Raw genomic sequence first — 16,688 nt, 5'->3', positions numbered from 1 at the left:
CGCGGAGCCGAACCATGAGAGTGAAATAACTAGAAGAATAAGGATGGGATGGGGCTCATTCGGCAAGCATTATCAAATCGTGAATGGTAGTCTACCACTATCCCTCAAGAGGAAGGTATATAACAGCTGCATCTTACCGGTACTTACCTACGGAGCAGAAACCTGGAGACTTAAAAAGAGGGTTCAACTTAAATTGAGGACGACGCAGTGAGCGATGGAAAGGAAAATGATAGGTGTAACCTTAAGAGACAGGAAGAGAGCAGAGTGGGTGAGGGAACAAACGGGGGTTAAGGATATCATAGTTGAAATCACGGAGAAGAAATGGATATGGGCCGGGCACGTCGCACGTCGGCAGGATAACCGGTGGTCATTAAGGGTAACTGACTGGATTCCAAGAGATGGCAAACGCGTGAGCGGGATACAGAGAATTAGGTGGGTAGATGAGATTAAGAAGTTTGTAGGTATAACGTGGCAGCAGAAAGCACAGGACCGGATTGATTGGCGGAACATGGGAGAGGCCTTTGCCTTGCAGTGGGCGTAGACAGGCTGATGATGATGATGATGATGATGATGATGATGATGATGATGATGATGATGATGATGATGATGATGATGATGATGATGATGATGATGATGATGTATCAGTGGCGTAGCCAGGAATTTTGTTCGGGAGGGGCTCACATTGCAATGCGACCTCCTCATTGAATTTTTCGAACGACTAAGTATATGAATAACGTGTATAACCAGTGACAATTTTTATTGAATGCTGCAAATCACTTCTTGAATGCTACGCACTGTCAAGAACGAGTAAGAAATGTGTTTTTTCATAAAAATATTATGTTACCATGCCCGCAAAATCTTTTCAGGAATAACTGTCGTCAATCTTTTCAAATTTTTAATTTTTTTGTGTGCAAGAGGTACAGGAAATATCACGTAAACTTTGGAACTGCATCATTTTTAAACTAAAGAAGCGCCTGATAACAAAAAAATGAAGTCCACAAAATAAGCAGGACGAGATCAAATATTTTAATGCAGATTGTTTACGCAAAATGTTCATTTTTTTGGCACAAATGATGCGGCTAGGGAAAAACAAGAATGGGAAAGTACACCTCGAATACGGGCAAAACATAAGTCACAGGAAACAGTGCGCAGTATGCTTACACAAAGCATCACAAATGTACATTTAAATATGCAATCAATATACAGAACTAAGCAATGATCACTATGCATAATGTCCAAAATAAGGCAAAAGAACATGCTGCACAATCACAGAAACTGATATGTCCTTCGGCCAAGCTGCTCTCTCGGACGCACCATGTGGAGAGACCTGTTATGGAAGAGCGCAGAAATAACGAAAGAAACTATTTCAAAACTGTTTTAAAAGTACGAACCACTATTGTGCACTCAATATAAAAGGAGGGTTGTCGCTTCTAGTTCAAAAAGCAATAAAGAACAAAACCGACAAATGAAAGTAACAAACAATGCCGCTAGTACGGCTTCCCAATAGCTGAATTTGTTTGGTAACGCCGCGTATGCCGACCTCTCAGTGAACAAGGTGAAGCTGTCGATTCGCTGTTAATGTCCACCTGATGCCCGTATTCGTATGTTTATACTAGGTCACGGTGTTAACTGCTAAAAGGTACAAAATTCTCACTGCTTTAAAAGTTGGTGAACAATAAAATTGCGTCAGAATTACGGGCTCATTGACCTGAACTCTGGAACAGCAGTGTCTTTTTCTTTCGTTTGCGCTGATTTTTGACCTGCTCGGTATCAAAGGACAAAGTTGACCCGGCAAGGAAGCTTAGCGAAGTGGTCAATGACTTCCGACACGCTGATATCGACATTTCTGTGGGCGTACAGAAGTATCAGGCCTACCATGCGTTCCTCAGACATCGTGGAGCGTGAGTAGTTCTTAAGTAACCTCATGCTTGAAAACGTTCTCTCTGCGCTGGCAGTGGTCACTGGAAGGGTGGCTGGAATATGGAGTAGCTTGTACACATTCGGATAGAACCTGCTGTCGCAATGAGAGAGGGCATCGGTTCCTGTACTGGGTCGATGGTTTGCTGCTTCGTTCGTCCGCTTTGCCCACCATAGTCGCAGCTCTCCCAAAGCAGCCCTCGTTTCGACGTCATGCGCAAAAACTGTCAGCAGATCTTCTGCTTCTTTCTCCCGATCATCTTGAATTGGTGATATTGAGGATGGTACAATTACTGAAAAGTACTTTAGAAGTGCCCTGTGCCATTCGAACCGTTGGTTTAACTGGGCTAGTACGTGGTCCATGAACTTGATGAACAGGGTTCTGCGAAAATATTCTTCCACGCTTTCGAATGCATTGCTCCCAAGGTTTTGCTTCCGGACACCGGCTCGACGGCTGGTGATCTGGTGACGGCTGGTGCTTCTCGATGCTGGGTCGAGAAGCACTGCATCGCGCTTCTCGACTCAGCGCGTTTCGCATAGTCCCAAGAGGCCTTGTAGACTCAGTACAGCTCAAGCTTATCATTTTTCGCAAAACGTGTGAGCGGCTAGAAGATTTACGGAAAAAGGCTGACGTCGCCTTTAGAGTCCGAGAACAGTTTCGGATGTCTGTGATGGAGCATGCCGCACACAGAAGTAGATTAAGGGAGTGACTGGTGCAGTGAGTGTAGAGGGCGGCTGGATATGTCTCACGAACAGCAGCTTGAACACCATTCGTTTTGTATTTAGTATTTTGTATTTAGTTGTAGCATTGACAGCGAAAACAGTGAGGCACGGAATGCTAAATATTGTTTTGTCGTGTTCTTTTCCGCGCGATTTTTTGTAACCACGGAAAACAACACGCGAAAAAAAGTATTCGCGCCTTGCGCTAAATAAATGGGAAAAATAATCCCTGGGGATTAACAGCTCATCTGAACTGGGGATAAAAAGATCATTCGCATGCAGTGTGTGAGCGGACCGACTATTCGTCTGGCGAGGTGATCTGTGAAGACCAAAAATTGCCTTGTAGAAGTACTGCTAAAAAAGAACGGATCCCTGAGGTTCTTGGACCTGATGCTCAGACCTTTTCGAGTAGCCATGTATGCTGGAGATATGAGCCTCGTGCAAAAAAACCTGTGTTGCCTTTTGCCTCTGCGCAGAGCAAGCTGGTCCAGCGCGGAATTGCTCGTGCCTGTTTTACACAACGCATTGACCAAGCCTTGCTACCATTCGATGCAAGAAAGCTTCTGCGGGCAAATTTCTCGTTTGAAGGCAGCTGGATATCCACGCCGCCTGCTGGTATCTGTTTCAGAGAAGTTGCGCAAGTTTTCGAAGATCCGTGACACGTGCACTGATTCGCAGGCAACAGTTCGTAAGAAGGTGGCTGTGATTCCATACCTGCATGGTATATCACACAATCTCAAAAAGATTGGTCTAAGAGCGGGGATTTCAGTTGCGTTTTCTGCGCCTAATAAGTTGTCGCAGTTATGTGCCAGAACCAGTCCGCTAAGAAGGCCTTCCAACAGCTGTAAAATTAGGCATCGAAATGAATTTGTTGAATGTGTGAAGGGCGTAGTGTATAACATACATTTGTCCTGCGGTCAAAGTTACGTCGGATAGACAGGCAGATGCCTGAATGTGAGATTGCTCGAACACAATCCGACAGTGAAAAAATGTTGTGATGGTTTCTTGGCGGCTCACTGCGCGGAATGCAAATGCGTGCCTTTATTTGACAGTACAACAGTGTTGGCAAGTCACCCTAAGGATAGCACCAGGATCATCATTGAGACGGCAGCGATTGCTAATGGAAGCTGAGTCAGCAAGCCATCCATCGCACTAACAAAAAAGGAACTAGATTACTTAAATTCACCCGCACGTGTTGGTGCCGCGTAGTTTTGCTGTTTTTTGTTTAGGTTTTCCTCTTGTGCGTTGACTGATATCGTTGTAATCACATGTGACAGGTATATATCTGTGTGTTGCTTTAAGAAACGATAGTTGGAAGTTAGCGCTTGTACTCGTCGTTTCTTTGTCCGCTGTGCACTTTTTGCGCTAAAGTTTTAGCAGTACGGAATACCAACTAGCCCGGTCCCACACCTTGCTTTGTAGAAGTAACTGCACGGAGAGTAAATGTTAGACCGGGGACGTTAGTCCTTAAAAAAATAATGTACTTAAACGTGCGTCGCCTTGTAGACCTTCTAGGTTAGGAAGAACACGATGGCAGACGCCGGCTGCGTGAAAGTAAGGTAAAAATAGGAATAATCGTAACAGAGTCAATTTTCTTTTTATTGTTCAAAAAAAAATAAGAGTAATACCCTGTTTCACAAACTGCATGGTTGAAAAAAATCTTGCAGACAAGCCAGCTTCCGGTACCTTTCAACTGTCCACGGCATTGTCGTGCTCGGAAAAAAAAACACATTTTAGACGACATCCTGGGTGGTTTTCGGTGAAGGTGGTTATTTCGGACGGCGGCGTATAATAGAACGAAAAAAATTAAAAATTTCAAGGGGGGGAGGTGGCGAGGAGGCTGAAGCCCAATAAATCCCACCCCCCGGGTGACGCCCCTGGTCGGGGGGGGGGGGCAGAAGCCCCATAAGCCCCCCCCCCTGGCTACGCCCCTGGTATGTATGTATGTATGTATGTATGTATGTATGTATGTATGTATGTATGTATGTATGTATGTATGTATGTATGTATGTATGTATGTATGTATGTATGTATGTATGTATGTGTGTGTGTGCGCGCGTGCGTGTGTGCGTGTGTGTGTGTGTGTGCGTGTGTGTGTGTGTGTGTGTGTGTGTGTGTGTGTGTGTGTGTGTGTGTGTGTGTACACGGAATACGTTTTCTATTCAGCTAGCTTACGAGAGACACATCACAGATTTTGAGCGTGATTTTCTTTTCAGGCGATAGTTTGGAAAGGACTTTGGTTTGTGAGATAGCCGCAAACTCACAAAGCAAATTGCAAGTGAGGCAAGAAATTCATCAGCGAGCAGAGAAAAGCAAACCCGAGTGGAATGGAAGACACGAGGGTAACAGTGTTGTATCCGCTTCCTTCGAACAGATTTTGTACATTGATCAAATATCTTGCCTTAGTGTGCGGTCGTCCGTGTTCAAAAGCGATATATAGACACGCCCACTCTTTCTTCTTTTCCAGTGACCGGGCTTTATGACGACCGAAGAGCGTTCTCACCGCTATCTTTGTAGCTTGTGAAGTGTTAAAACAGGAGTATCAGTAGATAAAACTTACAACTTGGAAAGGAAGTGAAGGCAGCGATTTGACGAACGCGAACAAAAAGAACATCGGCACGCTATATCAATATTTCGAGAAGACAGCGAAAGCATCGACGTCATACAGCCTCAAAACAAGGACATGCAAACACCAAACATGTAGGAGTCACGCATATCATCCGGTATTTCCGGGTCGCGCTCGATTATTCCTCAGTGTTTTGGGTCCGTTCCGCTCGTGTTGCTTCCTGACCGGCAACGCAGGCAACACGAGCGGGGATACAAATATACAGGAAAAACAGAGGCAAGCAACAACTTGCTTTGTTTTGTTTTGGTTTTTTGTTTTTTTACGCCCTGGGAAACCGGCTTCTCTGCCCATCCTTTATTCTTCGCGCGCCCAAAACGAGCACGACGCTTGCTTCTGCGCTAAGTGCTGCCATCTATTGGCACACAAGAGAGTGACAATCTCCAAAGCCTGCGGTAATTGGTTGATTGAAGGGAATCTTTCATGGGCGTCGGCAGGATTTTGTCTTGGGAGGTGCAAGCCCCTGTTGCATCGCGGCCGGGGGAGGGGGAGAGTGCTGGTATAGCTTGGGTGAGGGGCAAGTGCTGGCGCAGCTTAAAGGGGGCAAGTGCCCCTATTGCAGCATCCTGCCGACGTCCACGGAATCTTCCAAGGAGCGACAGGCCATGCAGTGTTGTAGGAGTATATCGCTTGCCGTTATGTCATGGTGCGAGACTGTATTTCGTTTGCGCCAAGTTATGCATTTTCTCAGGCCAGATTTCTAACACTGGAGCTGTTTAAGCTCGGAGAAGCCCCTTTAGTCGCGAACAGAAATCATCATCATCATGAACTGGCACGCGCTCTCTTCGTCCTATTTGGCTTCGCTCCCAGAACACGTGTTCCAATTTGTCCGGCGTGGGATGCAATAACTCTGATGGGCGAGAGAACGAGTACAGAGAGAGAGAGAGAAAGAGAGAAACCTTGGCAAGGCGGGATTCGAACCCGCGTACCAATGATGAGAAGGCGAGCGTCGTAACCATTCGGCTATCCAGGTGCGCTAGCAGAGCATAGCATAATAGCCTTGTATAGCAAGGGCGTGGGAAAGTGAAGTGATGGTGAGGAGGAGGGAAAGGAGGGGAGAGAGTAAAACATAGCATAGCCTTGTATAGTGTAGTATAGCAATGGATGGGAAAGGGAAGTGAGGGTGAGGAGGAGGAATTCGAGGAGGAAAACGCCACCAGCTCCGCTGATTCCTCAGTCTTCGCACCACTGGTGCGTAGCAGCCCCAATTTCTTTATTATTGATATGATGTGAAATAATGGCGCACAAGTAAGGCGCCGGCTACTCCTTAACTCTTGAAGGGATAGATCACACAGCAGGCTACTTTCTCACAGTAACACAAGGAGCAACAGTACATGTCGACTGAAAAATGTCAGAGTTCTCATGTGCACAGTAAAATCGGGACTTGTGTGTGTGTGGGGGGGGGGGGGGGGATGAACTGTTCCGTTATGGCACTGAAACGACTATGGTATACCAGTGCAAATGTGGATTTCTTGAGGGTGCTTAGAGAGGGCAAGTATTTGAACGTAACTCGATGTAACGAAAGTCGTTTAAAAAAACGTCGTCAAGTAAATTCGTCAAGTACCGCTCGACTATAAATGTAAACTGTAGCGCCAAGCTGTACCGTGCTCCAGTTTATTTATTTTTATTTATTTTCAACATACTGTTAAAATTCTGCAAGGTTTTTGTAGGAGTGGGAGCAAAAAAAGAAACACAAAAACATTCACATCAGCAGTAACAATAAAATTATGTCTGTAGGCTAATGGGTCCTCTTGGATTAGCTTGGATTAGCAAAGTGCCCATGTTTGCATTATACTTCCAGCAATGAAAGAAATAATTAACAGTGCGACCATGGTCAATTTCTTCTGTTTCTTTTTTTTTTATTGAACGGACGAGTACAGGCGTATGATTTCACACAAAAATGATGGCTCTAAATGATCGCTTCAATTCACGACAGCGCGCACCGACGATGCAGGCACTTCAAACAGAAAATAATACAAACGTTAAAATGACACCGTCAGCTTGATGCTGGTGTGGTAGTACTGACAGAGCCCTTCGATTGCTTGGTATCCGCGTTTCCACAGTGAAAGTTCACCATTCATTTTGACACCCGCATTCTCCCGAATTGAACATCGTCGCATGTTCAGTACCAAATAATTAACGACAAATCAGTTACATAATCCCCTATGAGTCGATTATTCCGGGGCTTTTCCGTGGTAAAAAGCGTTCACAAAAGCCAATGGCAAGCAGATTTTTCTTGGGGGCAAAGAAATTTTGATGATAACAGCTCTCTGAATATCAAATTTGTCCCTTACATCTACACAAAAAAATACACTTACGGCTTAGCAGGACAGTGTAAAAACTATTTCAACGTTACCTCTAAAATCTTTACCATTTCTTCATCAAAATCCTTCTTTCTGTTTTTAGCTCTCAGAATTGCAAATTACTCTCGCGAATTTCTCGGCAGTATCACTAAGACAAAGCAAGTATGAGCTTGGTGACACCGACAGGCTATGATATCCTGGTCAGCGCAGATTTCGAGTTTTGATAATCATCATCACACCTGCAGGAGTGAAAAAAATCACGGCGCATGTCAGTGTCAGTATCTTCGTCAGGCACCATGACACATCTTCACTTGAAATGTGGAGTGCCAACAAAACTTCCTCATGTGATCACCATAATACAAAACAAGTGATGTGTCTATCGACAAAGCGTTTCCAAATATCAGCGCTGTGCCTATACCCCTGTCTCATGAAGAGGAACGCAACAAAAGCTTATCGTATTATATCTCGAACTTATTGCATCTCACGCAGCTGCGAGATGTCTATACCTAACTTCACAATGTGCATGATGCTAGACTCGAGGACAGGTAGATGTGCGAACGTATAATCACTGAGACATTCCCAAAATTTGTCGAATTTAATGTATACGTGCAAGATTCATTTAATACATACGATATTCTAGATGTGTGAGGCGATGTCCGATGTATGTTGTTTTGAAACAGATGGGTTAGCGCAATCAATATTTGCCCCAATGCGAAAAGGCAACGTTTCACGCCCTCTACCGTATACGTTCAGTGATACTTGGGCGCGTGGTTGTACTCCCAGTAGTGCTCGCCGTATCCGCCGTGTTTGTCTCCCCAGCGCTGCTTGGTGCGGAAGTGTGGACCGTGGCGCGTCTCGTGGCGCTCCTGGAAGTGATACGGATTGCCCTTGCGGTAGCCGAACTCGTACGTGTTGTAGCCGGGAACGCGAGCGTACCTGCGTGCGAGTGGATCGTGTGTGGATCAATGCGCTCTCGCAACATCATCTCGCCAAGAGAAATTCTGCGGAAACAATAGAGAGTTTTGGTGCCCCTAGCCACTGGGTCCGCGCGTTCTTGCGTCCTATTGTACATCTCTCCGCTTTCTTCTGTTCGACAGCCGCACCCAAAAAGAGCACGAAGGAACGCGAGGGCCTGCGTACGCAAGAACCTTGAGAGCCCCGGCACTAAAACTCTCTAATACAGAGTTTTAGTGACGGGAACCCCATGACTTGCGTGTACACGAGCTCCCGCGTTCATTTGTGCTCCCTAGCCGCACCCATGGATAATACAAATTAACGCAAGGGCTTGCGTACGCAAGCCGCTTTAGGACACCGGCACTAAAACTTTCTAATGCTAAAAAAATCGGTTTATAGGCAGTGACAACAAAAACGTTTAAATGTAACTTGCACGTACCAGTTACGCCTGCAATCTCTACAGCTTGTTACGATTACAGCGATACGTATATCCAGCGGCTGTACACACTCTCTTAAAACCTTCATCCATATTGGGGCGTATATATCTTGTCCCCAAGCAATAATCGTCATCGATATGGCGTACGTTCATTTTCTTTAACACTCTTCGCTCTTTTTGCGTCAAGCACGCCGTGTGGGACTGATAACGTACATGCCGTTCGTGACCTGAAAACACCGGGCACGGAGCAGTAAAGACAAGCAAAACGTGCAATGACATTTATTTGGGGATAAGATGGGTAAGCCCTAAATTGTGCACATTTTTCTTAGAGTGCTGTTTAGAGAGACTTCAGGCTCCAGCGCTGGTAGTCTATTTCGTATATAAAGCACGTCTGCTTTCGAGGCAAGGCGATTTCATATAATTACACGGCTTGAATAAGTCTGATGTACGTAGCGCGAATACCATACAGACTTTCTGCTGTTCGTGATGAAAACGTAACGGAGATCGTACGACACCCCTCACTCTGTCTGAGCGAACAATCGTGCAATAGTTACCGTTCGAGTAACCGCCTCTACTGCATTGTACACAATGACAGAGAGGTATGCCGGTGGTGGCTGCAGTATCTGATTGTTCGGCTGCAAGGGTACTCGCGGTTGTACTGCAGATGCACAAGTTGCCCATTAATCGCATGAACCAGCTAACTCCTACAGTTTACGAACTTTCGATTTACTGGAACTGGATCTTTCGAACACGCAATTTATTTGGGAAATGTCGGCATGCTTTCCTCAGCGGGTTTAGCGATCGATTTATCCATCAGTGCGAGTACACACGAACTCACTGGAAGTATCCACCGTAGCCGTGTCCTCCACCATGGCCGCCGCCGCCGCCACCATAGCCAGTAGCTGCTGCCGAAGGCTCCGTCTTGAATCCCACAGACGTAGACAACGCTTGGGCCCCGGTCGGTTCTGCGATGTACGTGACGCCCGAAGCCGCAGGCCGCCGTAGTACTGCCTCCGGATGGACGAAGTGCGCGGTTTCCGTCAAGCTCCGCCTTGAGGCGGGCTCCTTGTAACGCTTGGTGACGACCGTTTCTTTCTCCGGGTCCGCAGCCACTCGTATGGACTGCGTGACGACCGCCTCGCCCTTCCAGTTGTTCGCTGCGAGCAACACGTTGGCCTTTCTTCCCTGGCCGACGCTGTTCTGAACAACGCCCAGCGTCACGGCCAACGTCAGCGCCTGGTAAACCGGCAATCAACAACAACGCATCACGAAACAGCGAGCAAAAATATGATGTCATCATGTATAATATAATTGCTACGGTTTTACGTCCCAAAACCACGATAGGATTATGAGGGACGCCGTAGTGGAAGGCTTCGCAAATTGCGACCCCCTGGGGTTCGTTAACGCTCACCTAAATCTAAGTACACCGACTCCTAGCATTTCGCCTCCATAGAAATGCGACAGCCGAGGCCGGGACTCAATCCTGCGACCTTCGAGGCACCAGTCGAGCACCATAACCACTAGACCACCGCGGCGGATGGCATCATGAAGAAGAAGGGGAAAAAAGCTTTTATTGACCATAGAGTCATTTATAAAAGGAGGTAATCTGCCAGATCATGCCTGTCAGCCACTTGCCCGGCTCTATTTATGGCCCGAATATGCACCTTCGGGTTTTTCAATGACAGTATTTTTGTTTCCACACCACAGGTCAGCGATTAACCAGGAGATTAGGTGGGAGAGGATCCTCCCTGCAGTTCCAGAGAATATGGGAGAGTGCGGATATTTCCCCGCTTAAAGAGCAATTGGACTAATACGTGAGTAAACATGCGGGGAGGTATGGCATCATGAAAAACGCAGATGAAGATGGCTATAAACGCGGCCAGGGGTGCTACTCTGGATACTGTCATATTCCACCGTATTGTCAAACTCCATAATTGCGGCATTTTAGACCAATCAGAGAGGCTAGCCGCCTCTGGGCCAGTCAAAGCTCACAAGATGACGAATTCGACAACATGGCGGAATTCGCTCGAGTGTCCAGATCCCAGAATAACACGCAAGGTCAAACCCGCATCGAGATACGTATGTCGTAACAAAAGTTATACGTCGCGATTTGGCAATACGTGGTGATGGTGGTGTATTGCGCCTGCGTGGCACCCTTTGTTTGTTTGCTCATTACAATGATTAACCATTGACGCTTGTTTTCTTCCAACTCTGTCATTTCATTCTCGCTATTCACATCCCGCCTATAGAAATGAAGTACTCAGACCAGTCTCCAGAGGTTCACCCCATCTGCAGTAAGTTCAGGAGCGACACGTTCTGGGAGAGAACGCATAAGCGAAGATCCTTCATATTGTGTTAAACATTGAAGTTCGATGCTGAAGCCCTGCAATTTGACCATCGTGCACGCTGTCGCTATTAGTCTTTTATTATTTACAATCTATCTCGAAAATGCGCAATTGTGCCCATGCGGAATTAATTCCAAGTACCTCATGCAACCTTGTGCATTTTCAAAATAAATGTCAAGTGCTTCAATAGAACCTTCTCGTGCATAACATTTAAAAAAATAATATATAAAGAGAGCACGAAGCACAAACTACGGCATCGAACTTCTGTAATTTAGCTTACATACGGACGTTGGTAGCTTTAAATAAAACTATTTCGCTTCAGCCGAGTTCGCCCAATGATGCTTAGCCGTGCTCTAAAATTGGTTCAATTATTAGTGGCGTATTTAACAGACAATATAAGCTCGAACTGTAACAACGCGAAGAAGTCTGCGTTAAATAGTCTCTCTTACGTATTTCCCAAATTAAGTACAGGAAACTATAACATGTTCCACGTCGGCTGTTAATTCCTCAGCATCATTACTACGTAACAGAGTCAAAGCTCGATGAGTTTTCAGAGTCGATCTGGGCTGCATAAGCCAACCCAGTTCGTAAAAAAAAAAAAAAAGGTATACGTCTGTCTTCACCGTATAGGGCTCAAACATGTGGCGGGGTCCAAAGCGACCGAAACAATGATATAGTTAGTTGCGTCGTCTTGGAACAACTGGCCGGTGGGTGCTCTGACCATGGTTCACTTTTTTCCAAGAATGTTATGCCGTTGCCTCAAAGTTCCAAGCTCGGCCGGCCAACCTGCAAATAGGCGCTCCGTGGACCTCTCGACGTACGCAAATCTCACGACATCTAATTGCGCATCTACGGGACATTTAACTCCTTGATGTATGATTGCAAGTTCCTGAGCTGCAAAAGAAAAGTATATACCTGAATCAGTTGCCGCCAGACTGTCAGCCTAACTCACGGAGCCTGTAGCAAACACCTCAACCAATCAACCACATTAGAGAACCCCGTGCAACGTCCTCTGAAAGCCGTTCAGCTGCACGCCCTATAAGTGTCTCCGCTATTAGAATGTATAGGTAATTGCTTTTTGGGAGCTGCTGTGATGGTTTCACCATGTCGTGCTTTAACAAGAAAGAAGCTATCTCCTAAGGTATCCCACTGCATCGGTCAATATAGTATTCCATGTTTTCTCCCCAAAAGCTTGGAGGCTTGGCATTTCCTTTAAAAAGTTTCTTACTTCCTCAACCTACATTTAGAAGGGGCACTCATCTTACAATGACACATATAGAACTAGGCTATTTCGACTCATCCTAGAGAACTAACACCTTGACCGGAAAGGAACTATTCGGCTAATTGAATTACCTGAACCATCTTCATAACTGCTGCCAGGCGGGTCACTGCGCTTCTGACGCGTCCTACAGCCGAGCTGCGATTTGGCTGTGAACTGACTAAAGAGGGTCTCCGCAGCGGTCTTTCTTTTATACGACGGCCCTTAAGTTTACACGTGCGTGGGCGCCGCGGCTGACGGCTTCGCCGCCAACTCTCCGCGTCGTTCTTAACCGAGACTGGCTCCGGAGAGAAGGACCGCGCACTGCATCGATGGCGCGTAACGTTGCCTTCGCTTCACTGCCGTCGCTTTTTGTTTTTCTTCCCCGACTTTCTTTTCTTCGCACAAGAGGAAACTCGTGTTCAGAGTTACTTTCGGTACAAACGGGCATCGCTTGCTTCTTTCTTCGCGGAACTCTCGTCCTTCTGTCATTCGGATAGAATGAACTAACAAGATGTAACTTCGTTTCTTTAGCGTGTGTGAACTACTTACTACACACTCCTTTCTATTACATTGCCAGCAAAACCATGCTACCACAGTTTCAGCGCTAAGCCGCGAATAGGTCAGAGCAATCGGAATGCAGATGCACATAATGGATGGCAAGTCCTTCTCACTGTAACAGTACTAATCTACGTATTCTCAATGGAAGAGAGAACCGAAAACGCTGTAGACTCTAAGAAAAAAAGGTGTCTTCTTTGCTACACATGTGACTCTCCCGTGTACTCCCTTTAAAGAGACACGCTGACTCTGTTTATGATAGTCGTGGGATGTATGACTCTCTTTAAAAAGGCACGCTAACTCTCTTTTTGGAGAGTCGTGTGTCCCCCGACTCTCCTGAAGAGAGTCAGCATGACTCTCTAAAGAGAGTTATACATAGGAGAGTCACATCTGTAGCAAAGAAGAGCCAAAGGACACCTTTTTTTCTTAGAGTGGACTGAACTTACAGGTGTGTGCAGGGTTCGCCATTAAGGGGAGCCAAGTTTCACTGCAGCGCCCAACGTTGGTCGAGTCCGAAAGAAAAAGAAAAAAAAACGAGCTCCACAATGGATGCAAAAATGAAAATGATGCGATGACGTGCTTCTCATAAAGGCCTGCCATTGGTCCCCGGCTTTCCGGTGTAAAGGTGCGAAGTGAACAGTTCTTTGAATGCACATCTGTTGTTATTGCACATCTGTTATTGCGCAACAGAACAACAGATCTGTGCGGCCTGTCAGAAAACTATCATCATCAACGGGTATGTGCCACGGAAATTGAGCAAATCCCACTACTCACCACTGGTTCACTAAGAGAGAGAGAAAGCTACAAAAAGAAAGAGATGGAAAAATAGAGAGAAATAATGGGAATAAAGACATAAAGAGATGGAAAGACAGAGAAATATATAGAAAGAGAGAGAAAGAAGCAGAGAGAGACAGAGATAGAAAAAAAAAAGAAAGATCAAGAGAGAAATAAAGAGAAAGAAAGAGAGCGATAAAGCAGAGAGAAAGAAAGGAAGAAAGAGAAAGAAAGATAAAAAGAGCGAGAAAGAGAAATAGAAAGAAACAGATACAAAATAGAGATACATGAAGCAAAGAGATAGAAAGAGAAGAAAGAAAAAAGATTTTGAGAAACAAAGAAGGCCACCCAGCTGCGCTTTTCCTTCAGGCTTGGCACCACTATAGTGCGAAGCTACCATGCCGGGGAACGGGAAAGCCAACGGCGGCAGCGAGAAGAGCCCGAAGCGATTGACGCCCAACGCCAACGACGGCCTGCCCGTAGATCTATGAGATAATAATGAATGAATGAATGAATGAATGAATGAAAACAACTTTTATTAGGTTTTTATTAGGTCCTAGCTTTAGGTGCACGTTAAAGAACCCCTGCATGTGGTCGAAATTTCCGGAGCCTTCCACTACGGCGTCTCTCATAATCATATCGTGGCTATGGGACGTTAAACCCCAGCAATTATTATTATCTCATCCCTTGTCTGCCCCAACGTGGGATGAGATAATAATAATTGCTGGGGTTTAACGTACCAAAACCACGATATGATTATGAGAGACGCCGTTATGGAGGTCTTCGGAAATTTCGACCACCTGGGGTTCTTTAATGTGCACCTAAAGCTAAGTACACGGGCCTCAAACAGTTTCGCCTCCATCGAAAATGCAGCCGCCGCGGCCGGGATTCGATCCCGCGACCTTCGGGTCAGCAGTCGAGCGCCATAATCACCAAACCACCGTGGCGGGGCGTAGATCTATGAGAGGTGCGAACGCTCGGTTCTGGAGTTTGGACATCCGTATCGTGAGTCGTGACTAACCTAGAGCCTAGCAACAACCTAGAACATGCAAACCGATGCTGCTGATGTAATAAAAGATGCCAATCACACATTATCGTTACTATCGTCATGGAGTGCTGACAATTCTCTTAAAATAAATGTTGTTAAAACAAAGGCTGTTTTGTTCAGGCCCAAAAACCGCAGGAAGGATGCTCAGACTGGTTTATACTATGAAAATTCATCTGTTGAAATAGTGCCTTCCGTAAAGAGTCTCGATGTTTTGTTTGAGGAACACATGTCCTGGAATAAGCACACTGAACTAATCGTGGGTAAAATTTCACGGGTGTGCGGTACACTCAATAAATGCAAATACTACTTGCCAAAAGATATTAAGCGGCTTATTTATAACAGCCTATTGGCATCGCATATAAAGTACTGCCACTTAGTGTGGGCTACGACGACGCTGGCGAACATCAAAAATCTTCACATAATCCAGAAAAAAGCGATCCGTGCTATCACGAACGCGCCACATAACAGTCACACTGAATCACTCTTTCTTCAATTGAACCTAGTTCCGCTTCCATCACTATACGAAAAGATGCTCTAAACGCTATCATACCGGTGTCGCTAAGAAGAACAATTTCCTACGCAACCTTTCTTGTCTAAAAGAAAATAAAAAGCTACGCATGACTCGCCTTACTGAAGAATGGGTACTTCCGCGAACACGAATGGTAAACATTCTTGTCTAAAAGAAAATTAAAAAAAAATCACAGCGTATCCACGGAGTGAATGATGATGAGTGGGCGAAGCTGCGGAGGTTCATCGGTAAACCGTGAATCTTCCGTGAATTCTGCCCAGTACATCATCAGCGACGTGAGATCGGGCGCGTTTATACTAAAGGTTCGATGAGTTATGACGACTTGCAGCTCACTTTAATTTTACATGTACGCTGTGAATTTTCATTGTTTAGAAAACCATTGCTTTAGAAAACATCTGGCGTCTTTCGTTAAGCAGCTGGCGTCTTTTCGTTTTGCTTTAGAAACATCTGGCGTTCTTTCGTTTTGCTTTTACAAAACATCTGGCGTCTTTCGTTGGTTTATTTCATCAATCAACGGCGTTTTGAACAAAATTTTTATTGTTTAATCACGCACAGGAGAAATCTCACCAGGCACTACCTTGGAGGTAAACAATGGCTGCTAATGGGAATGAGAGACAGAAGAAGTCGGCTTTTAGCTAACACTTACACTTCTACTTCTACAAACGTTTCCTACTGGAACATGCCAATGGCTGCTAATGGGGAATGAGAGACAGAAGAATTCGGCTTTTAGTTAACGCGCACGCTGCGAATTTTTTATTGTTCAACAACGCACAGGAAAAATCTCCCACCGGCACCACCTTGGAGGTCAAAGCTTAAGACTGGTTACGCACTACGACTACTACTACGACTACGAGGGACGAACGGGTGCCGCCTTAAGGAGCTTCGCCCCTAAAAGCTACGCATGACTCGCCTTACTGAAGAATGGGTACTTCCGCGAACACGAATGGTAAACAGATGTTATGCTACTTATTGCCATACCATTTAAACAATTCTCATTAGCGTGTGCGTTTCTCTTTTCTTGCTCACGAGAAATAAGCTTACAAACATTTCGTTTACAAACATTTCGCTTTTGCCGTTTTGATTGCTTTGATTGTTTGCATTTTTTTTATCCATTATAAACTTGTATTTTTTGTGCGTATTATGACAACATATGTTCTACAGCAAGTTTACATTCTACGTGCTGCAATGTAATAAAATATTGTTACATTTTATGTTAAGATGCA

General features: G+C 45.4%; 1 protein-coding gene across 1 annotated transcript; it reads right to left on the bottom strand.

The window, feature by feature from the left end:
* Positions 1 to 7,158: 7,158 nt before the first annotated feature.
* LOC119396925 (uncharacterized) lies at positions 7,159 to 12,871 on the bottom strand. The gene is made up of 3 exons (XM_037664310.2): positions 12,652 to 12,871; positions 9,792 to 10,189; positions 7,159 to 8,499 (listed from the first exon to the last, which is right to left on the bottom strand). Exons 1-3 carry the CDS (start codon positions 12,664 to 12,666, stop codon positions 8,313 to 8,315), a joined length of 600 nt encoding a protein of 199 aa, XP_037520238.1. The 5' UTR covers positions 12,667 to 12,871; the 3' UTR covers positions 7,159 to 8,312.
* Positions 12,872 to 16,688: the final 3,817 nt, after the last annotated feature.

The sequence above is a fragment of the Rhipicephalus sanguineus genome, chromosome 6 (genome assembly GCF_013339695.2).
Source record: "Rhipicephalus sanguineus isolate Rsan-2018 chromosome 6, BIME_Rsan_1.4, whole genome shotgun sequence".
Classification (NCBI taxonomy): domain Eukaryota; kingdom Metazoa; phylum Arthropoda; class Arachnida; order Ixodida; family Ixodidae; genus Rhipicephalus; species Rhipicephalus sanguineus.
This window is presented reverse-complemented; position numbering and strand designations above follow the sequence as displayed.